This window comes from Penicillium macrosclerotiorum (genome assembly GCF_028827735.1).
Source record: "Penicillium macrosclerotiorum strain IBT 26536 chromosome Unknown utg000009l_segment0_segment0, whole genome shotgun sequence".
NCBI classification, from domain to species: domain Eukaryota; kingdom Fungi; phylum Ascomycota; class Eurotiomycetes; order Eurotiales; family Aspergillaceae; genus Penicillium; species Penicillium macrosclerotiorum.
The window spans coordinates 163,521-183,864 of NW_026643088.1; the positions used below are offsets into that span (position 1 = coordinate 163,521).

The 20,344-nt window shown below is 53.6% G+C and overlaps 4 protein-coding genes across 4 annotated transcripts; 1 reads left to right on the plus strand and 3 right to left on the minus strand.

Annotated features, from left to right (window-relative positions):
* Positions 1 to 1,101: 1,101 nt before the first annotated feature.
* On the plus strand, positions 1,102 to 6,302 carry N7462_009233 (putative eukaryotic translation initiation factor subunit eIF-4F; the record flags this gene model as incomplete). Its single annotated transcript, XM_057080947.1, has 8 exons — positions 1,102 to 1,734; positions 1,988 to 4,327; positions 4,363 to 4,819; positions 4,881 to 5,100; positions 5,253 to 5,463; positions 5,539 to 5,622; positions 5,687 to 6,081; positions 6,155 to 6,302. 8 exons carry the CDS (start codon positions 1,102 to 1,104, stop codon positions 6,300 to 6,302), a joined length of 4,488 nt encoding a protein of 1,495 aa, XP_056929784.1.
* A 1,576-nt stretch (positions 6,303 to 7,878) lies between these two features.
* On the minus strand, positions 7,879 to 9,426 carry N7462_009234 (universal stress protein; the record flags this gene model as incomplete). Its single annotated transcript, XM_057080948.1, has 3 exons — positions 7,879 to 8,589; positions 8,658 to 9,048; positions 9,113 to 9,426. The coding sequence occupies 3 exons, from the start codon at positions 9,424 to 9,426 to the stop codon at positions 7,879 to 7,881; spliced, it is 1,416 nt and encodes a 471-aa protein (XP_056929785.1).
* Positions 9,427 to 11,939: 2,513 nt separating this feature from the next.
* N7462_009235 (uncharacterized protein) lies at positions 11,940 to 12,653 on the minus strand (the record flags this gene model as incomplete). The annotated part of the gene is made up of 1 exon (XM_057080949.1): positions 11,940 to 12,653. One exon carries the CDS (start codon positions 12,651 to 12,653, stop codon positions 11,940 to 11,942), a length of 714 nt encoding a protein of 237 aa, XP_056929786.1.
* Positions 12,654 to 17,888: 5,235 nt separating this feature from the next.
* N7462_009236 (serine hydrolase domain-containing protein) lies at positions 17,889 to 19,817 on the minus strand (the record flags this gene model as incomplete). Its single annotated transcript, XM_057080950.1, has 4 exons — positions 17,889 to 18,672; positions 18,750 to 19,011; positions 19,086 to 19,199; positions 19,259 to 19,817. The coding sequence occupies 4 exons, from the start codon at positions 19,815 to 19,817 to the stop codon at positions 17,889 to 17,891; spliced, it is 1,719 nt and encodes a 572-aa protein (XP_056929787.1).
* Positions 19,818 to 20,344: the final 527 nt, after the last annotated feature.

Sequence of the window (20,344 nt, forward strand, 5' to 3'; positions counted from 1 at the left end):
AGGAAACAAGCTAGCTAAGTCGTAAATTTTGAAACTTCAGATGTTTAGTAAGTATAGCCAAGTTAGAACGAATCCTTTCGTTTTAGTTTCCTGACTCATTCCCATGCGTCATTCAAACCATCCAATCAATTTACGATCTTTGACGAGTTGCAATCCTTGTTGGACTTTTTGTTACCCGTCAATCGCAGTGGCAAATGGGGAATCGTCTACAAAGAGCCTGAGATGACTGGGAATGGAATTATTTGGTTCACAGGGAGAGAGAATCCCCCCAGAATCCAAAGGATCCATGGTCGATTAGTTCATTTCGGGTTCCGATTGTTCGTGCATTCTTCCTCCCGTAGAACCCATCGCGGAGATGCCAGGATGGTTGGCCCATAGATTGATTATAGATCGGTCATGCAATGATAGAGTCCTTATCGGAAGACCATCTCCAGTTCCATAGATGTACATTGATCTGACGTAGACTCATGGGTGTTTCAAGCTGGGCGCATGGTCGTCCTGGGTGGCGGAGTAATGAAGTCCTATATACCTCGTCACTGGGGCTCCGGGGCTCGGAATCGCGCCTCCAACCACTAGCAACAACATCGTCCTGCTTTTCTTCTTTCTTCACCCTCCCCTCCGATTCCCAGAATCCGACGGTGAATCTTTTTTGTTTGTGGTGAGTGCTACTCTTTTTCGCCTTGTTCACCTCAGTCGTGTTGCTGTGCTGCCACCCAATTTTTCCCTTCCCGAAACAACTTTTTTCCAGCTGGATTTTTTCTCCTTCCCACACACAACCTCACTTCTTGTGCCAACTCTCCACCCCCCTTCCACCACTCCCTCCAACCCCCCCCTCTGGAAGACCACGGCGCTGCATTTTCCCCTGCTGCGCTTGCTGGTTGTCATTTCATTCAGTTGATTTGACTCTTTTCTTCCCTTTTTGGTTGCTTTTCTAACCTCCGGGTCCGAAAATCCCACCCCCGCAGATCTCAGGTTTGGATGTGGCCTTGTTCGAGCCTCTTCCACTTGACATCACCGTCACCAGGCATCGCTTAAAAATAAACTCCGATTTCACCTCCTCGTCCACCCTTCTGCGCCTTTGACGTGGACACCACCTGTCTAATGACCTCGAACCCTCCTCAGTCGGGCGTTCAACCAGGACAGAGCACCGCTACCAACCCGCCCTCCTCCTCCCCCCTGGCCGCTGCTGCTCCGCCAGCCAGGTCCTACGCCAACGCGACGAAGAAGTCCGCGACGGACTCGACCGCCGCTCCCGTCACCGTGGGTGGCTCGGCGCAACATGGGAAGTCGACTTCCGTATCTCCTGTGAACGGCAAACCCATGCAAACCCAACAGCCCCAGCAGTCCGGTGTGACCATCGTCAATGGCGGTGCTCCGACTGCGCCTGCAGCTCAGGGTGACCACTCCCGGAAGCCCTCCGTGACCATCACCTCGGCGGGAACGTCGGGATACATGCCCAACGGGGGGCCGGCCAGTCGCCCCAACAGCCTTCAGTTCGGCTTCGCCAACCAACAGAGCTCTCCGAACATGGGCAATCCTGCCGTGCTCGCTTCCTCCCAGCCCCAGTCTGGTTTGGGGGCGCCGTCTATGAACCCGCGTGTCACCTCGCCTCAGACTTCTCCGTCTCCAATCCCACAACCCGCCTCCAGCGGTGGTCGCCCTCCCCCATCAACTTATCAGGCGCAAGGCAACGTGCCGAACTTTGGTAGCTTTGGTGATTCGGGCGATAACAACGTAAGTTTGGTTTCTTTTTAGTACAGTGATTTTTTTTTCTTTTCGGTTTAAAGACTGGTGGCGGGTTGCTATTGTTGTTGGCACCCACGGAGGAAAAAAATTGATTGGGGGATCTGTATGCCGCGATAGCGGATGGTAGCGCGCGGCACGCGCGACCGCGCATAACTCTAACCCCCCGTCTCTCTTTTTTGCGTCGCCTTTCACTCCCCTCTTTTGGACCCGCTGGCTCACCTTGATACGCCCACCACCACAGGCACCCCTTGGCCCCGGTTCCCAGCACTTGCGTCGCGAGTCTTCTCAGTCCACTCACAGCGACATGAGTAACCACATGGGTAGCGGCCCTGGCCGTGGCGGATACCCTCACCAGGGTGGTCGTGGTCGCGGATATTCTCAGTCGGGCTACCAGGGACAGATGCCCTACTCGCCAGGGCCGAGTTTCCGCCAGACTCCCAACCAGCCCCGTGGCGGACCTAACATGGGCCCTCAGTACCACGGACCTAACCAAGGCCGCCCGATGCCCCCGTTCCCTAACTCGCCGCACCAGGCGAACCGGAGCCCGGCCCTCGCCAGCGCCCATCCCACCACTCCTCAAATGAACCAAGTCCCTATGGCCCATCCGCAGATGCCTCCCCAGCCCTACACCGGCTATGGGCAGCACATGGGTCCCCAAGCTGTGAGACACCCTCCCTCCTCTCGTCATCCCACGAGACCCGCCCGGCGTGGCAATTATGGCAAACAGAACAGGACGAACAACCGCGTCTTCTCGTTCAATCCCCCTCCCTCTCGCCTTCCGGACTTGACGCCGGAAAGCGGCCAGTTCGACTATTGGCTAACATACATGAAAAACAACCAGGCGTACCCCCCTTACGATCCAAACTATGGCTACTATCCTCCCGGCAACGCCTACAACATGCAGTATATGACCCCTCCGTCGCCTCAGCCCCGGCCCGGCATGCCCTATAACCCCCAGACCCCCTACATGCAAGGACAATATCCCGTTCAGCCGCCGCCGCAGTCGACTCCCCTCTCGCGCACCCCGTCCCAGGTTTCCACCGATCGTCCTGGCTCGAGTCTCGGTCAACCCGCTCCTGCAGGCCCTGGTCACGCTCACACTAATAGCAGATCCTCGAACAGCCCTGCCCCTGCGAAGCCGAATTTCATCATTCCTTCCAACAAGAAGAGCCCAATCGTGATTAAGGACCCGGGCAGCGGTGTTGTCAAGACTTTCGAAAAGACCCCAGCCTCTCCGGCCCGTGCCACTCCTTCTCCCGTGAAGGTCGCCACTCCCACTTCGACCCCGCCACCCCGAACCGCGAGCGCTGCTGAACACACCCGCACTGACAGCAAGGTTAGCGGTGCCAAGACCGACGAGGAGAAGAAGCAGGAGTTGAAGGATGCTGTTCGCCAGAAGATTCAGGAGGATGAGGCTGCTCAAAAGCGCGAGGCTGAGGAAGCCGCCGCCCGCAAGAATGCCGACAAGGCCAAGGTCGCGGAACCCAAGGCCGCGGAACCCAAGGCTGCGGAACCCAAGGCTGCGGAACCCAAGAAGGAGGACACCACCGAGTCTGCTCGTGCTGCTCTTGAAGATCTGAGCTTGAAGGAGAAGGCCGCTCCTGTGGAGGAGCCCAAGAAGGCCCCTGCCCCTGTTCCTGCTCCTGCCCCCGCGCCCATCCAAGACGATGATGAGATCGACTATGACGCCATTGAGCGTGAGATGGCCGAGATTGAGGCCAAGGAGCGTGCCGCTGAAGAGGATTACAATCGCAAGAAGCAGGCCAAGAAGGAGGAGGCCGAGCGCAAGGAGCGTGAAGAACGCGAAGCCTATGAGACCAACATGAAGAAGGCCGAGCAGGAGGCTGAGGAGCGTGAGCTTGCCCGCGAAGCCGCCCGTGCTAAGGGTGACTCCGGCGAGGACGAATCTAGTCGTAAGGAGCGTGAGGATCTCTTTGCCTCTCTCAAGAAGGGTGGTTTCGCTGCCACAGAGGCCTCCACCCCGGGTGACAGCGGTGCTGCCACTCCTGTTTCATCTGACATGTCTATGGGTCCTCCGTCCAAGCCCGCCAGTGCCACCGCCAAGAAGCCGACTGGTCTGAAACTTGATACTCCCAAGCCTACTGAGCCACCGCAGCCCAGCGCAGCCATGAAGTCGCTGCAAAACGCGAAGTTCCTGGAGGATCTCAGTGCTGTTACCTATCCGTCCTCGGTCACCGCGCCGAACAGCGAATTAAACACCAGCGCCCCGGCTGGCCGCCGCTTCCATTATGATCGCGATTTCCTGCTTCAGTTCCAGGCTACATTCAAGGACAAGATCTCTATCGACTGGGATGCCCGTGTGCGCGACACTGTTGGCGATAGTGACTCTTCCCGCACTCCATCCCGCAATACCGGCCTGGGCAACCGTAACCCCTCCCACAAGGGCATCCCTGGTGGCTTCTCTACTGTTATGGGCAGCTTCGGTGCTCAACATCCGTCCCGTCCCATGCCTCAAGTCAGCACTCCTCTCGGTGGCCGTGGCTCTCACCCCTTCGGATTCCCCTCGCGCCCTGGTATGAGTGGCATGGGCAGCGGTATGCCCCCCGCTCTGGCTCTTCTGGTATTGGCAACATGCCTCGTGGAACCTCTAGCAAGGGCCCCGGTAGCAAGCGTGGCGGCAAGGGTGGCCTTAAGAAGGAAGAGGAGACCAACAAGTCCATGCCCCTCACTGCGGGTATGGAGCTAAAGGCTCTCCAGATCTCCGCTGGTGGATGGAAAGCCCGCAGCATTGGTCAGGCTCCTGCCGGCCCTGCCCCCGGTGGAGAAGGCCATATGGCTCCCGATGTTGTGCAGCGTAAGGTCAAGGCCGCGCTGAACAAGATGACGCCCGAGAAATTCGACCGTATCGCTTCCCAGATTTTGGAGATTGTGTCTCAGTCTAAGGATGAATCCGATGGCCGCACCTTGCGCCAGGTCATTCAGCTTACTTTCGAGAAGGCTACTGACGAGGCTCACTGGGCTCCGATGTACGCCAAATTCTGTAAGAGCATGCTCGAGAGCATGAGCGCCGAGATCAAGGATGAGAACATTCGTGATAAGAATGGCAACATTGGTAAGTACCCCCGAACCTGCTGTGAACTTGCAGTTGGATACTAATTCACATATCAATCAAGTCACCGGTGGTTCGCTTTTCCGGAAGTACCTGCTCAACCGCTGTCAGGAAGAGTTCGAGCGTGGTTGGAAAGTCAACCTACCTCCCAAGCCTGAGGGCGTGACCGAGGAGATTGCTATGATGTCCGACGAGTACTACATTGCTGCTGCTGCCAAGCGACGTGGTCTTGGTTTGGTCAAGTTCATTGGTGAGCTGTACAAGCTTGGCATGTTGACGGAACGGTATGTTTTGGCGGTCTCTTTTATTTTCCATCTATTTTTGTGCCTTGTCCTGCCTCCCTTTTCTCAATATGCTCAACCCAAGCATTCTTTCTGCCTCTTTTCTTTTGCAACATTGTCCAGTCACCAGAACTAACTCTTGTTTTTTTTTCTAGTATCATGCACGAGTGTACTAAGAGATTACTCGACTTCGAGGGTATTCCTGAGGAGGCTGAGGTTGAGAGTTTGTGCAACCTCTTGCGCACCATCGGTGCCAGTCTCGATGCCTCGGAGAAGGGTCCTGCCATGATGGACGCTTACTTCGCTCGTATCAACCTCATGATGGAGATGCCTGGCCTCCCCAGCCGTCTGAAGTTCATGTTGATGGTGAGTCAACCGCTGATGGCTACTCTATACCCCTGATGATTTTTGAGCCGAAACTGATTCGAGCCCCACTTCCAGGATATTGTTGATCTGCGCCAGAAGCGTTGGAACTCCAAGGATGCCGACAAGGGTCCTAAGACTATCCAACAAATTCGTGAAGAGGTAAAGTTCTATGTTCACTGTTAATTCATCTTCAGACTGTCATCGCTGACTACATAATCTCTAGGCTGCTCGTGCGCACGCTGAGGCCGAGATGGAGCGCCAACGCCAGCAAGCTAGCCGTGGTGGCGGTGGCGGTGGTGGTGGCCGCCCGGCTATGGGCCGTGGTGATGCCCGCGGTTTTGGCTATGGTAACCAGGCTCCTCCTCCCGACTATGCCTCTAGCAAGGTCGGCAGCGACGATCTTCGCCGTCTGCGTGCCACACGCAACACCAACCAGCCTATGTCCTTCGGCCCGTCCAGCCTGCTCGGATCCCGCAGCAGCAGCGGCCGTAAGAACCTTGGCCCTGGTGGTAACCTGGTCCGGGGTAGCGATGACAGCGCTGCCAGCAGCCGCACTGGTACTCCTCCTGCCGGCAAGAAGGAGGACAAGGAGGCCGCATCGTCGATCAATGCTTTCAGGTACAACCTCACTTCCGAATTCCTTCTCAGCGCACCGCATCCCATTTGCTAACATCTCCGTCACCCTCTCTAGCGCTCTCGCCAGTCTGGAAGACCGCGACAACATGGCGACTTCGCCCCCGTCCAACCCCACCTCCCCGATGCTCACCAAGTCGCAGCCCGCTACTTCCGAGCGCCGGCCCTCCAAAACCCCGTCTAAGGACGGCGAGAACGCAGCATAGATTTGATTCCCTAGGAGTAATGATCAACGCCTTTCCAATGTTTCTGGTTGCCCAAAAAGATTTCCCTTTTTTTCTTCTTCCTCTTTTCCTTGCGCCTCTATATGGTTTTTCATCGTTTCCAACCTTTCTTTTACCCCTCTGACTATGCTCTCTCTCTGCCTTTGCTCCTCCCCATTGCGCTCTGCTTTTAATGGCCGTCCTGCAGGACCTTGCATTTTCCGACTGGTCGGTTCTCTTTTTTTAACCTCTTTTTATCGGGACTTTCGAGGACCTCACCTTCATAGTGTACAATTTTCACACCTTTTCTTCTTCGATTTTTTATCTCTGCCTTCGTCTCATTTCTTCCTTACTTTCCTGCTTGCTCTTGTGCGTTGGCTGAACAATCAGACCCGAAGGGGTTGATTGCGTCTGGGTCGAGCTCGTATTCGAATGGAGAGATGGGAATAGTCGCGGAAGGGTTGCTAGTCTCGTAAAGAATGCACAATGCTGTGCGTGAAGCAACAGCACTTCCCAATGTGCCAGGCTTCTCAGGCCGTCTACCCTCAAAAGGCCGGTCTCCCTCTTTTCAGCCCATTCTCGGATCCCTGTCGCTTTAGTCTGGTCCTTCTTGGTCGTATCGTTGCAATGGGGCGTAGTCTGGTGTTGCGTGGCGCTGGTGAACGTAATTCTCTTCTACCTATCCGGTGGGCATGTAGCGAATACACTGAAAGTCCCTATAGCGGACTCTTGTGGTCCAGTTTGTAACGCCATGACAGCTCTGTCTGTAGCCGGATTTCAGGATTGAAAGAGGGGGAGGGGGGAGGAGAGGACGATCCCGAGTAGATGAGCCTTGCAGGAGGCAGCAGGACTTTGAACCCAATTAATCTAATCTACTAATACTCACATCGGCTGGTTGAGGTAAATAGAGTATGTACGGATAGACAGAGAGCTACGGCGCAAATGGCGATGTGTATGTACCTTGTAAGCACACGGTTCTTAATACTGCAGTGATATACGAATCTTATGACCAGATCAGAGAGACGCTTGAAAGGCCGCCCCAAGCCGGTAACCCCGGGACCTTGAGGTAAATGGTACTAGCTTGATTTCGATTCTCTGCCCCTCAGCGCGAAGCCAGCGCCCTAAATGGCTCGATGCATTGTGCAGGCTATGTGCCATGCGGTACAAAGTGCTTTCGCTGTTAGAAACCAGAGACCTGGTTGCCAGGGCCATGCGTATAGATTCTATGGAAAGGCAGGAGGCACGAAAGAAGCAGTTTGGAAGGAATATGTCATGCAAAGCGGAGAAGAATATGAAGCAGAGAAAGGGGGGGGGGGGGGGTATTTGCGCTGAAAATGGTTGTGAAGGGGGGTATAATCAGGCTAGAAAGCGTGCTGGGTATGAGAATTAGCCCGAGCGGGTATGGAGAATGCAAAATGCAATTTGGTTCGTTGTGGTTTGGTAGGAGACAATGATGGTAGAGGAGGGACATGAGAAGGTAAGCGTGAAATTTGGACTCGGTCAGTAAAATGCAGTTTGGAATCTGTTCTGCAGGAGGGTATCGAGTTGAGATTGAAGTTTTGAGTATAAGCCACTTCGTTCAGTCGTCTTTAGGCTTGCTATGCTTCTCGTTGTCGTTGGATACTTCGATCACAGGAATCGAAACACGCTTCGCAGTTGCATCAGATGCCTCAGAATTGGAATCGGCCATGTCATCCTCGTCGGACAATTCCTCGACTTCATCGAGAGAGTCTTCGTCGGGCGACAAGGATCGAAGCGGGGGCGCTGGCGATGATGCTCTCTGAGTCCCTTCGCTAACGACTACACTCTCCTCGGAGCTGGCCGGACTCCCATTCAGTGGGCTCTTCATAATTACGGTGTCCAATGATTGCAGAATTGGAGAAGGGGAGTCGGACTCGTCGATGCTAATGCTGCTGCGGTCTGATACCGATAGGGAGCTGCGAGAATTGGCACGTGAGTAAGAGGCAGGCAGGCCCAGTGCCTCCGCGACAGCAGCCTCTTCGTCCGGGAGCTTGGAGATGTTACTCTCAGTGCTAGAGCTAGCGTCGAAGATGCGACTACCACGTTGCTCACTCAGCTCCAGTATATGGTTGTAGCTTCGTCGGGTTGGGTCCGCGCGCCGCTTTTTCTTTTTCTTCTCACGCTTGGGCGACGGCCGAACCACAATCACGGGAATAGGTGACTGCTGCAGGCAGTACTTAGAGACCGATCCTGGGAGAAGACTGTGGACGCCCTTTAGATTGCGTCCTCGGGTGCCGACTATGAGCATCACTGGTTCATATATGCGGATCTATGTCCCGTCAGCATGGATACTAAGTGAAAATTGCTAAACCGCTGTCAAGCCAAAAGGAAACTCACCATGCGCTGGATGATCTCCTCTACCTTCCCCACCACCAGTTCCAAAACTAAACTGATGGCTTTTTCATCCTGGCTGTTCTTCTGGATCACCTGTTCGAACAGCCTCTCGGCTTCCTGGCGGTATTTCCCTTCTTCGATACCGGCATCGCTCGCCATGCGCGAGTCCTTCTCCACCGCGCGCAGACAGACAATCTCGTCGCCATCATCAACCAGCTCGTCTATCAGCCACTCCAGTGCAAACTCTGAGTAATCATTCTGGTCCGTGCCGCACAGGAACGTCCGACTCCGACGAGTACTCTGGTACCCCTTATGCTTATAATTGAGCGTCAGAGTGAAATCCGCCGCATCACGATTATCAAAGGTGTTAAATGAAACGCCGCGCTCATAAGTCCTGTGATACCCTGGTTAGCATGCGCAATCCTTGCCCTTGAAACCTTGCCCGTGGGATAACATACTTCGGCGGCGGCGGCGACAGGCCACGAGTTGTCGACAGAGCCCGAGGCTCTCGTTCTATCTCTAGTTCCCTGGGTTGAGCGTCTGCATATGAAAGTCGCTTCTCCTTGATGCTCTGCGAGCGAGTCGGCAGCTGTGCTTCCGCGGCGCCCACGCTGAATTGGATCGACCGTCGCCGCGGGCTGTGCTGCCTGGGCTTTGTTTCAAACGAGATACTGGATCGCTGGCCGCTGTCCGGGCCTTTTGGAATGTCCTGGGTCGACTCAAGACGCTCCTCCGACTCAAAGGAGTGCTTCGGTGAGCTCGAGGCTGACATTGTTGCGAAGGTGGGGGGAGTATTCTTGTGGACTGGTGGTTGCCTCAATGGGTTCTTTCGTCCGAAGCGGTGAGGCAATCGGTTGCCCAGGCAAAGACTGGCACGGCGCTCGTCGTGCGGGGATTTGACGGCTTGTTTCCAGCGAGGATTCGGGGGCAGGTGGTCGTACGCAGTACAATGATGACGGGGTCGGGACTCGATGTGGCTGTCTATGGTCGCAAGGCACGCAGGACGGGATCGGCTGCTTCAGTCGCACGGCTCAGCGGTAGATGAACGAGTGGTGTTAGTCCAGAGCAAGGCACGCACTTCCATGGTTCAAATGTCCTGCGTTTCTCGGGGGTGCGGAGGGTCTGAAATGGAAGGCAGGATGGCACGAGATCATGGAGCAACAAGTGCTGTGACGCTTGCAGCGAGGGGTTGGGCCCGAAGGCGTAGGCGGTGAGGTTGTTATCGATAGCAGGCTTGGAGCCGACCAGGCGTGAGGAAGTATAGAGATAGCTAACATCGTGGACTACGAGGACACTCGTACATGAGCAATTGGAGGGCAAAGCAATGAAGCGATATCCAAGAGCAGGACCTCAATAGAATTTTGAGGCTCAAAACTCCCCATTGTCAGCAGGTGCTCCACGTCCGACTCTAATAACTCGTCGCTTCTCGGCCAGCGCACCCTCTGCTATGACCCATCAACCCCTCATCAGGAAATAGAATCCAGTCACCACAACCGTTCCCTCTACAGCAGAGCACCCCCAGAAATGAGCGCCTGTCCAAATGATGTGCTTACCCGGAGCAGTCAGGTGAGCGGTGCTGAGGACCTCTCGGACCGGAAATGAGCTGCAACGCGAGATAACAGAAAGCCCTAACGCCATTCGAGCCAGCAGAAAATAAGTTTGCAGATCCCGAGTCACATAATCTGAGGTGATCCAAGGACTTCGGATTCTTCAAGCTATGTACAGTACAAGCATGGAGAAGGGGAATATGCTCGGTTGTTCTCCCGTAAGCATTGAACACATGTTGCGGTTGACGGAAGTCCGTTCATGACCATGTATCTCGCTATATAGGGTAATCCGTAGTAATCTAGCGTACAGGCCATTGTTCAAGTCGGTCACAGTATCTACTTCATATTTCGATGCCCCGGAAACCCCCGTCAAAGCCTACCTGTTGTGACACCCAGACCAAGCCCTACACAGTGCACGCAGGCATGTGTCATGGCACACTTCCACGCAACTAAAATGGTGCATTCTGCTGACGACTGGCAACTGTTCTCGTCTGTCCCAATGCCCGACACGACTCTCCCCCCCCCCCCCCCCCGCCCAACTGCTGCTGCGTACAAAGCATATAGAACACTGGGTACAGAACACAAAATACGGAGAACGGAGCCCATAATTGGATCTCTCTGTACAGTCCACAGGTTTTGAAGGCGGACTCCACATTCTATTTTCCGCTATCCACCTGATCATCTCACAGTAATTGACTCCATCGAGCATCGATCTCTCTCCCTCCCCCCTTTCTCGAAAATTTCCCAAAGGAAAGCCTCTCTGTGCAAATCCCCCCTCCCCAAAAAGCACCCTAAGCAAACCCTTCACCACACTAGCACCCGTAGCGGGCCGACTATGCCGACTTAGCCGCGCAGATCGGAGACTATCGCTGACTTGGCGTGGATCTATCCACCAGCGGTGAGGCCCCATCCGGCGTCCGGCTCAGTGCCGCACAAGGGGTGCTCAGGGCGCTGGCGTGCAGTCCGATCGACCGGTCACATGCACCGTTGGGCCACAGTGGTTGGCAGGGCATTGGCGATGTCCGGTTCGATGGACGGAGGACAAGAGGGGCATGAGTGGGGTCGGAGTATGTGCGGAGCATGTATATTGTGGACTATGGCGTGCGCTACTGGGAGATCGTTCCAGGTGGCAAAGCGAGTACAAGGAGGAACCTACTTGCGACGAGACTATGGGGGGCGAAGGCAAGAGATAAGAGATTATTTGAACTGTTTTTGATTTGGTATTGTGAATTATATAGTTTTTTCAACTTCCTGAGGAGGGTCGGTTCCAAGATCTATGGACAGAAACATGTGGTTTCGATACAGCGACCCTCCCAGTTGGGATCCCAATCCCCAATCTCCACTGTTGGGTAGTCTCAACCTGCCACCGTCCGCTCGCAGAAGGTGGGGGGAGAGCTGCCCTGGAAGGGGGTTTCAGGGACAACGGATAAACCAAGTAATGAGGTGAGATGCAGGTATCCCCGACGTAGTGGAGTGGTGGTCTGAATGTATGTTCAAAACATGCGACCATGACAAATAAAAGAGGTCAAAAATATAAACGCCAAATATGATGAATGGAAAACATTGAATGGGAAATGAAAAAAAAGTCGCTCCAAATGGCTCAGCCATCGCTCGTAACGGCATCAGGGTATCACAAGGTATCATAATAATGATCAAAAGATAATATGTGGTGTACAAGGCAGAGCACGGAGAAATATGCGGGGGTTGGTAGGTATGGGGATAGATCGGAAGGGCGAGCTCAATACGCCTCGATCATCGTGCTCTGCTCTTGTGAAACGTAATACCCTGAGTCAAACAGATGGTCCTGGTGGGCGTCGTTGGCCAGTGGGATAGCCATAGTGGTTGGCGCCTTCTCGTCGAAGACTTCCAACGTGGGCTGGGACGGGGAGGGCGGCATGCCCTCGTCCTCCTCCGACGAGTCGTCCGAGTCTGCCAACAGCTCGGGCGGTGATTGCCGCGAAGGAGAACGGGTGAGACTGAGCTCTTCCAAATCCTCAACATCGTCGTACTCGAAGTCCGAGTCGGTGTCGTCCTCATAGTCCTCCAGCAAGGCGGACTCGACCACCGGCGGCGGGGAACGCAGGCGGGCGGGGGTATTAATGACAAATTCGTTCTCGTCAAAGTCGGAATCATCCTCATCACTGTCGCTGGCGTCGGACTCCAGGTCGGACGCATCTTCCGGGTCCCAGTCCTCCTCGGGCTCCTCGACCACGGTCGAGGCCCATTGGATGTGACGGGAGGACTCTTCATGTGAGGCCTTGGAAGCACCGCTGACGGTTTGGTTGAACCAGCGTTCCTGTTCCCGCTCGGCATCGGCAAGGTCCAGCATCAAGGAGTCGAGGAGGTTGGCATGGCCAACCAGGAGGCGCAAGTCATGGTCGGGCCGGGAAGCCTCACGGGTGAGCTTCTTGCGAGCCGTGTGGGCCAGGTAGTATGTTTGTGTGATGCTCATCTTTTTCTGTTGACGACGACGGAAGAGAGAGTTGAAGTAGGGTGAGGCGGCGGCGGCGAAAGAAGAATCCTTGGGAGAATCCTTAGGGAGAGTGGGGGGGTGATTGGAGAAACGTCCATGGCGCTGTTGGGTCAAGGAGGTGCTTATGAGCTCTGACGGGTATGACTCGTTCTGCCCAGGTGGTGACTCAATCCTGTGCTCATCCAGTCACAAAGTAGGCGGTGAGGCAGGCGCCGAGGTGCTGATAAGTGCGAGGCGGTGAACTGCAAGGAAGGTCCTCAATGCGGCAGGGGGGTGTGGAGACGAGAGGAGAGTAAGTCTGCGATCTTGGTCGAGAAGAAAGAGTCTGGAGATCGGAGAGTGGATGATTATTACTGTTGTCTGGTGTAGTTTGTGGTTTGTAGGATATAGACAGTGTTACAGGGGTGAGGGCGAAGGGGATGGTTTTAAAAGTTTCCTTGGGGCCTGATAAATCCGTATTATTTTTTTTTTGAAGTTCCCGTGTATCCGTTGTAAAGTCCGGGACCCGATCGGAGGGCGACGTTCCCCCCGAGTTTTATGCTCTCGCGGTCAGTGGATCCACCGAGCCCGAGCTGCCGCTGAATAATGGACGGTTTTTTTCGTTTTTTTCTTTCCTTTTTTTGGTTTTTTTTTTTGACGTTTTGCTGGTGATGGGCCACACCGCTCCCTGCACCCCGATCTATACAGAGATTCAGCTGCACAACAGGATACATCTGATGCTTCAATTATTGTTCGGAATATTGTTCAGGATTGTTTAGCGCCGATGTCTCGAGTACATACCTTGCGGATGACCATGCCAATGACTCCCAGGATGCGTCCAGCTGGGGGCTCGGATGGATGGCCCCTTGCTATCCCCGATTTTTGGTCCGGATTCCTTCTTCGCGTTTTCTCCGCTAGTGCCATTCCAGCTCGATTGAGTAATCCAAAAGCCGCACTCGGCTGATCAATCAGAATCATGGCTCAGAGCATAATCCAGCGTCGACCATGACTCACCCGATAAAGTCCGTTTTCCGCTCGAGTCTCTCTGTATTGCTCCGTAATGAGGACCCTGAGCATCTCCACCCCACGATGACCCAAACTCGTCCGTCCTGTCGTTACTAATTAGGAAGATGTACAGACTCTGTATAGAGTATGGTACGGGATTCCGCCTTGATGGCCCGGGCATCCGGTTCGTCCAGGCTCCGGCTTTCCTCGCCTTTCCACGGTTTCTGCACGGAACGACATCCCCCCGGGGATTACTCAACGTGACTCGGATTTAACACCAGTTAACTATTCCAGTAGTCACGGTGCGCGGTCACTAATTTTCACTTTCACTCGAATAGCCTAATCAGGACCCATCATCCTTACATGGTCCTCTCATTGCTGCCACACCCCGGTCCAGTAATTTTGCTGTCCATTCAACCCCGTCCCAGTAGTCCTGCCTTAGCTCAGCAGCGTGATTTCCAATCATCGATCGTGTTCGATTATCAATCCATGTCTATCACCTCATCCAACCACCCCATGTCCCTCCTGCCTGTCCCCGTGGCCATCCCCAGATTTACCTAGGATAGCTGATCCTGGCAACATGATACGAGAGCTGTTCTCTTGGGGTTTCTCCCGGTCGGATAGTTGCGCAGCCGCTCCTGAGCCTCGACCAGGGCCTAGATGATCTCACCCACCAGTCCTCCGCATCCTCTGCGCCTTATCCCCGGGCCCATGTCGCGATGACAGCGTTTGATCTCATCCCGCTTCCCAATCCCCGGTCAAGTATATCCGCCCTGTCGGGACAGTATGGCCATCAGCAGGGAACATGGAACATGGAATTCTCCAGATTCACGGACCATCCTCGTATTGTGTATTTCCTTACGGCTGCAGCCGCCTGCCCCCAAGCAAATAGTGGTGCACCCAGTCGCTGATTATTAGCCTTGGCGACCAAAGCCTCCCTCCCTTGGGTCGCTCTGATTTCCCAAGATGGACAGCTGGGAAGTGAATGCGGAGGGCGTGTCATAGCTCATTACGAATGCTGACCATGGGGTCGGGCATAATGGCCTGCTGCCTTGTGCTGGCCACGTCCTCCTTACTCCGTACAGGCCGCAGCAATCCTGTAATCATCTCCAGGCATGCATATATTCTCAATATTAATTTACGTGTATCAATTCCAGGTCGGTGACAGAATTGAGCTACCTAATCCTCCGTGTTCGTGTTCCAGTATTTGGGTATTCCAATACGCCCCCAGCATACCATGTAGATAGGCGTCCGTACAAAGTCAAGAGAAGCGACCAGCGCCCGCTTCCCCACTGGCGGCAACACCGACAATGTCTCACTGTGGAATGCTGATGAAACACGCTGCCTGAGAACCACATTAGTTCGCGCCTCACAGATTCTTCGCGGCTCAGCTCGGTGCCATGGAGCCAGGTCCAATGCCCAGGGTGGCTGTGACGAGCTAGTGACGAGCTAACGGAGGCTCAGAGACTGTCCTGTCCCCCAAATCCAGCCATCCACTCACAGGCGATTCTTCGTCTCGCGATGGATTCCCTTTTCAGCCCAATGGGTCCCGTCTCAGGAATTTATTTTTACTTTTTTTTTTTCTTTTCTCGCTCTCTCTGTGTCTTGGGACGTTCCCCACCCGCACTGGGACTGGGACTTGGCCGTTGCGTAGCAGCCCTACGGTCGCGAATACGATTTTCCTATCTGGATAGTGTCTCGTATACCCTATTCGAAGATCTGTTCTGTCTCCTCCGTGGGGACTTGAGGCTTTGGCCGAAAAAGTGCCATCCTCCCTGCCTGTCGGGTCCATCAGCGTCATCATTTCCCTCGATCCCAGAGAAACGTACGAGAGAGAAATCAATGGCCAGATGTGAAACTCACCGCAATTGCCCTCGCATCGATAGGCCTAGAGCCCGCCACGTCCAGCTGAAATTGCCCAGTCAACCTGCGACGGGCGACCATGGAGATAGAGAGAGGATCGGTGGCCGGTCGGAGTTTACCTGGGAGGGAATTGGACTGGCAATTACGGAAGAGATCCTGGATTGGACAGGAAAACATGGGTCGGCCAATGTCGATCCGGTCGGCGTTTTGGCCTGCCAATCCGCCCGAGCGGCCGGTCCACCGTGACAGGTCGATGATGTCAATCATCATCGATTCTGTCGCCCAGGGTTCACAGGGTGTCAAGATACGGATATAGGGGAAGAATGGAGGGCAAAATCTAGACCAGCAGTCTTCTAGACCTCGTTGGAGCCATTGAATGGCGCTATACTGATGACATACAAGTGCTCTGAATAGAGTATCTCCTCATAGTTATACCTCAGCGTTGACTAATTATATATCTTGCAACTAAGTAGTTCATAACTCGCCTCATCAAAACCTTTTCATCATATCGTCACCATGTCCCACAGATAGCGAACCATAATTCTGAGATGTCCATTTCCCCTCCGCGGACATTCTGCTAGATCGACAATCAATTGTCATCAATTGTAATCAATCATCGATGATGCACCAGAGTGGTCACCCAAGGACCCGTGTTACTGCTAATCTCCATTAGGATCAATTACATAAGCGGATCAAACCCATCTCGTTCGACCGTTTCGTCGAGCATCGCAAATCATGTTTAGTAATACCTCGAACTCTCTCTTAACTCCACCTGGCTCTTGTTATCCATCTCCGATTGCAATAAGCAACTATTCATCCGCGTCCGGACTTTCCGCGGCCGCGGCCAACAACCGCGGCTCTGAGTCAATAGCACCACAAGACATCAGATTCTGCCGGAACCTCGGCGATTCACGCAGCTCCACTGCGTAGATCGGCGTCTCCGAACCCCGACGCCGACCAGCGCACAAACTCGGCGCCCCGTGGATCCGCGTGGGTCGTGCACAATTTGAGGGCCGTTTATGCTCAGCCTTACAGCCACACGATGGGTGTGCCCCTTATGCTTGATATCTGATACTATCAAACAAGGCATGCAATATCCAATGCTCCACCACCCGATCAAGGGAAAAAAAAAGAGACGTGGCCCTCTGATCAATGGAGCACACAGGACCCTTTCGAGTCTCTTTACCCCAGGTTCCGCTTCCTTGTAGGCCCTCATCCGCGCCCATACTCCCGGTGCCGTTGAATATCCCATTTCCGTGTTGGCAACACCAACAGTCGCCCAAAAAAAAAAGAGCCCGTCCAACCCAACAATCCCAATATAGCAGCAATCACCCCTAAACAAACCTGCGACACCAAAAATTCCTTCCTTCTCTGGCATCAGCGCTAACAACGCCCCCTTCCCCCCCACCTCCCTTACCACCTGGTAGTACGCCCGGCAGCTCCCCCGCACTCCTGGTATTATGCCCCCCTCCCCCCGGGCGATCCTGGCATTGTCCACCCTGGCCCCGGGCACTTGTTCCCGTGTCTGCCGGATGCACGCGGCTACGGAAAGCACGGCGCATGGTAGTCGCCGAGCATTCTTCTCGAGTGCTGGTCACGCGCGTGCTGCAGAACACAGAGCGCGACGCGGGAGGGAGGAGAGGGGAATAGGAAGGGGTTATGCATGCTGAGGGTGCATAGGGTGTATACGCGAGCTTTTACATCTGTCCCTGTTTCTTTCTTGTTTCTTTCCTGTTTCTTTCCTTTTTGGGCAACCCCTCCTCTTCCCGTGTATGTATTCTCGGCACACTTGGGCCGTGAGCTGGGGAGGGTCCGCTAGCCTGTTTCGGGGTACATTTTGGGGCTCTGGCGATGGGGAGTGGAAGTGGGGAGTGGAAATGAAGAAGATTGACTGATGCTAGTCTTTTTTCTTTTTTCTTTTTTCTTTTTTCTTTTTGGCGGCAGCGAGGTGGAATGGATGGCGTGTAGCATATAGCATATTTGTAGTATATCTGTAGCATATCTACAGCATATTTGTATAGAATGTAGGGAGCAGTCTTGGCTGCAAAAATGTCAGTATGAGGATGGTGTTGCTCAGCTTCAGCACTTTTTAAGGCACAGTGTCCTGTCAAGTGGTAAGAGTTGTTGAATAGCCAACCATGTGCCCATATCGGACCACGTACATAGCCGCAAGCTTGCTCTTTGTCCACTGTCTATACACGAGTAAAATCCTGCCTGATCACATTTTATTTTATCAAAAATGTTCACATTTGACCACAACAACCTCCCAAGAAAGGGAGATGAGAAAAAAGAAACTTTCATCAAACAGCATAAATCATCTATGCCGGTCTTGGTCCCATCAAGGTACACCGTGCAATTGTACTTCTTTCACGTCTTCGGCAACGTGATCCGCAAAATACGAGGCGAGACACTAACAACATCCCCCTGATCATCGAGATTAAAGACAAATTCATCGAGAGCGACACTGCCATACATGGCAGAATCGACCGTCACCCAGGTGATGCAGGACGAAGTAAACGGCCCATGACCCGCCGTCGGCAGCGTTGGTGGGATCAGAGCCCGGAAGGAGACCATGTCCGGGGCCACCAGGCCCGTCGGATACAGACGGATGCTCAGTAGGCTGGGGTCAGGAATGCCCTGGAGCGACATGATACTCTGAAACATGTCTGTGCCGTTACTGATCCAGCTGGTCACCAGCAGGCCCGGCCCGGCATCTGTGGTGATGTTGATGGACGAATTGGTGCCGGCGGAGGCCGCGAAGTATCCTGTGAATTGCTGCTCGGCTTGGTCTTTGGCGCTCTGGTCCAAGGCCGGCAGCAAGGTGGCAGAGACGAGATCGGAGAGAAGGGCGATGTTGGCGTGGCCGTCCTTGCCAGCGTGCTGGATGGTGAAGCCAACTGCGTGGTCGGAGGAGAGGACGATGGTCGACGAGTAGACACCAATGTCTCCAGATTTCGTGTAGAGATCGATAGGCCGGTTATCACCGAAAGATATGATTTCCCAAGGGGCCCCGACCGCAAAGTCAAGGGAAGACGTGTGCGTGACGGGCTTCATCCATTTTCTGGTGATTGATGGTGCAACCAGGGTGTTGTTTAGAATGGCTTGCCCCAGCGCGGTCATGTCCCTTGTGCTCGAATAGATGCCGCCAGCACTGGAGAATGGGAAGGTTGAAGACAATGGTCAGCCTTTGGGCTGCTGTAGACTCGAAGAGGTGATGCTACTACTCACGGGTTCTCGTCCCCTAGGTCCATATTCCAAAAGTACTCGCCCTGTTCGCTCGGGATGACCCCAATTGTCGAGTTCGGCCTATCATAGTACGTCCCAGTCAGGCCTAGGGGCCTAATGATATCTCGCTGCAAAAGATCTGGATAGGAATGGCCTGTGATAGTCTCCAGTGCATATGCCAGAATCTGAAAGGCTGCGTTTGAGTATATCGGTGTTCTTGATGTCGGGACAATAGGATGTCTTCGAAGCAGCCCATTAAAGAATTCTAGGACATGACCCACCAATTAATCGACCAAAACTTTTAAAAGCCATCAAACGGAACCATTTAAGTAGACATACGTTTTCTATTGCATGGTTCTGGCACACCGCAGGGGGGAATCTGTGACCGGGGAAGGGCAGGGAATCCCAGGTCTATCATCCGAGATTCCATCTCACTGAAATCGAGTATACCGTCTTGATAAAATCGTCAGTGAGGCGTCACTGACTGCGTGGAACGGAGAGACAATACATACAATCTCTCCCAATGCCTGCGAGATGACTCGCTAGATCTCCGATGGTGATTTCATCCCACTGCACGTAGTCGACTTTATCTTCTCGCCGAGTGCGGTTATGGCGAAGCTCGACAGCGGCTCTCCGTAACTCGGGGACAAATCTCGCAATTGGCTGCTGGAAAGTCCAGAGACCTTCTTCGGCAATGAACATGAGAATAGTCCATAGTTTGGAGACGCTTCCGACGCGGAATACAGTATTTTCGTCAACAGTGCTTACGCCTAAGGTAGTGTCGATGTCACTGCCAGTATAAGAGAAACTCAACAATGGACTAGGGTTGGTTGCATCAAATATTTGCAACGAAATTGAATTAGTAGATAGATTGCCCGATGTCATTACTTCATTAAGTGTTGATGTTATGTTTTGTAATGCTGCGCTGAAGGCTGCATCGTTGGCCAGAGTTGTTGGAGGGGGGTAGATTGGGCCAAGCAGGGGACAGTAGTTCAGGGTTATCTGGGCAGTCACTGAAGTCCAAAGTGCCAATGACACTGGAAACCATTTTTTGGTGAGCAAAGAAACCATTATGAGAATTGACAATATGAAAATCTAGTACAGTGATGTGCTCGGCATCATACTTATAAATCTAAATGCCCCTTTGTTCCGAGACCTTCGCTAGGTATGCTCTTCAAGGGTCCTGAAATGTAATTGGTATGCAACATGCGGAACTCTATAGGAGGGAAGGGCTACTAGAACGCGATTCAACGCGTTGATAAGGGAGTATCAGGGGGCTTAGGTGTACCTTCTTCTTAGATTCAACAACAATATTCGATGTGTGTAAGGCATATAAATGATCTGGCGGTCCGTGCGATGGTTATTGGGGAAACACATGCCAGCTCAGCGTCGGATTCCGCATAGGTTACTATTGTAAAACCCTCAATGGCCAACGGGGGAAAGGAAGAAAGAAGGAAAGGGATTTAGTGAATCATAATGAGCTGGATCCTTGAAGTACCTGTGAACAGTCTGGATTGCGGCTGCCCCCCTTCCGAGGAGAGCCAGGCACCATCCCTGCCATTCCTAATCCATGGACGAGCAAAGGGGTATTATACTTG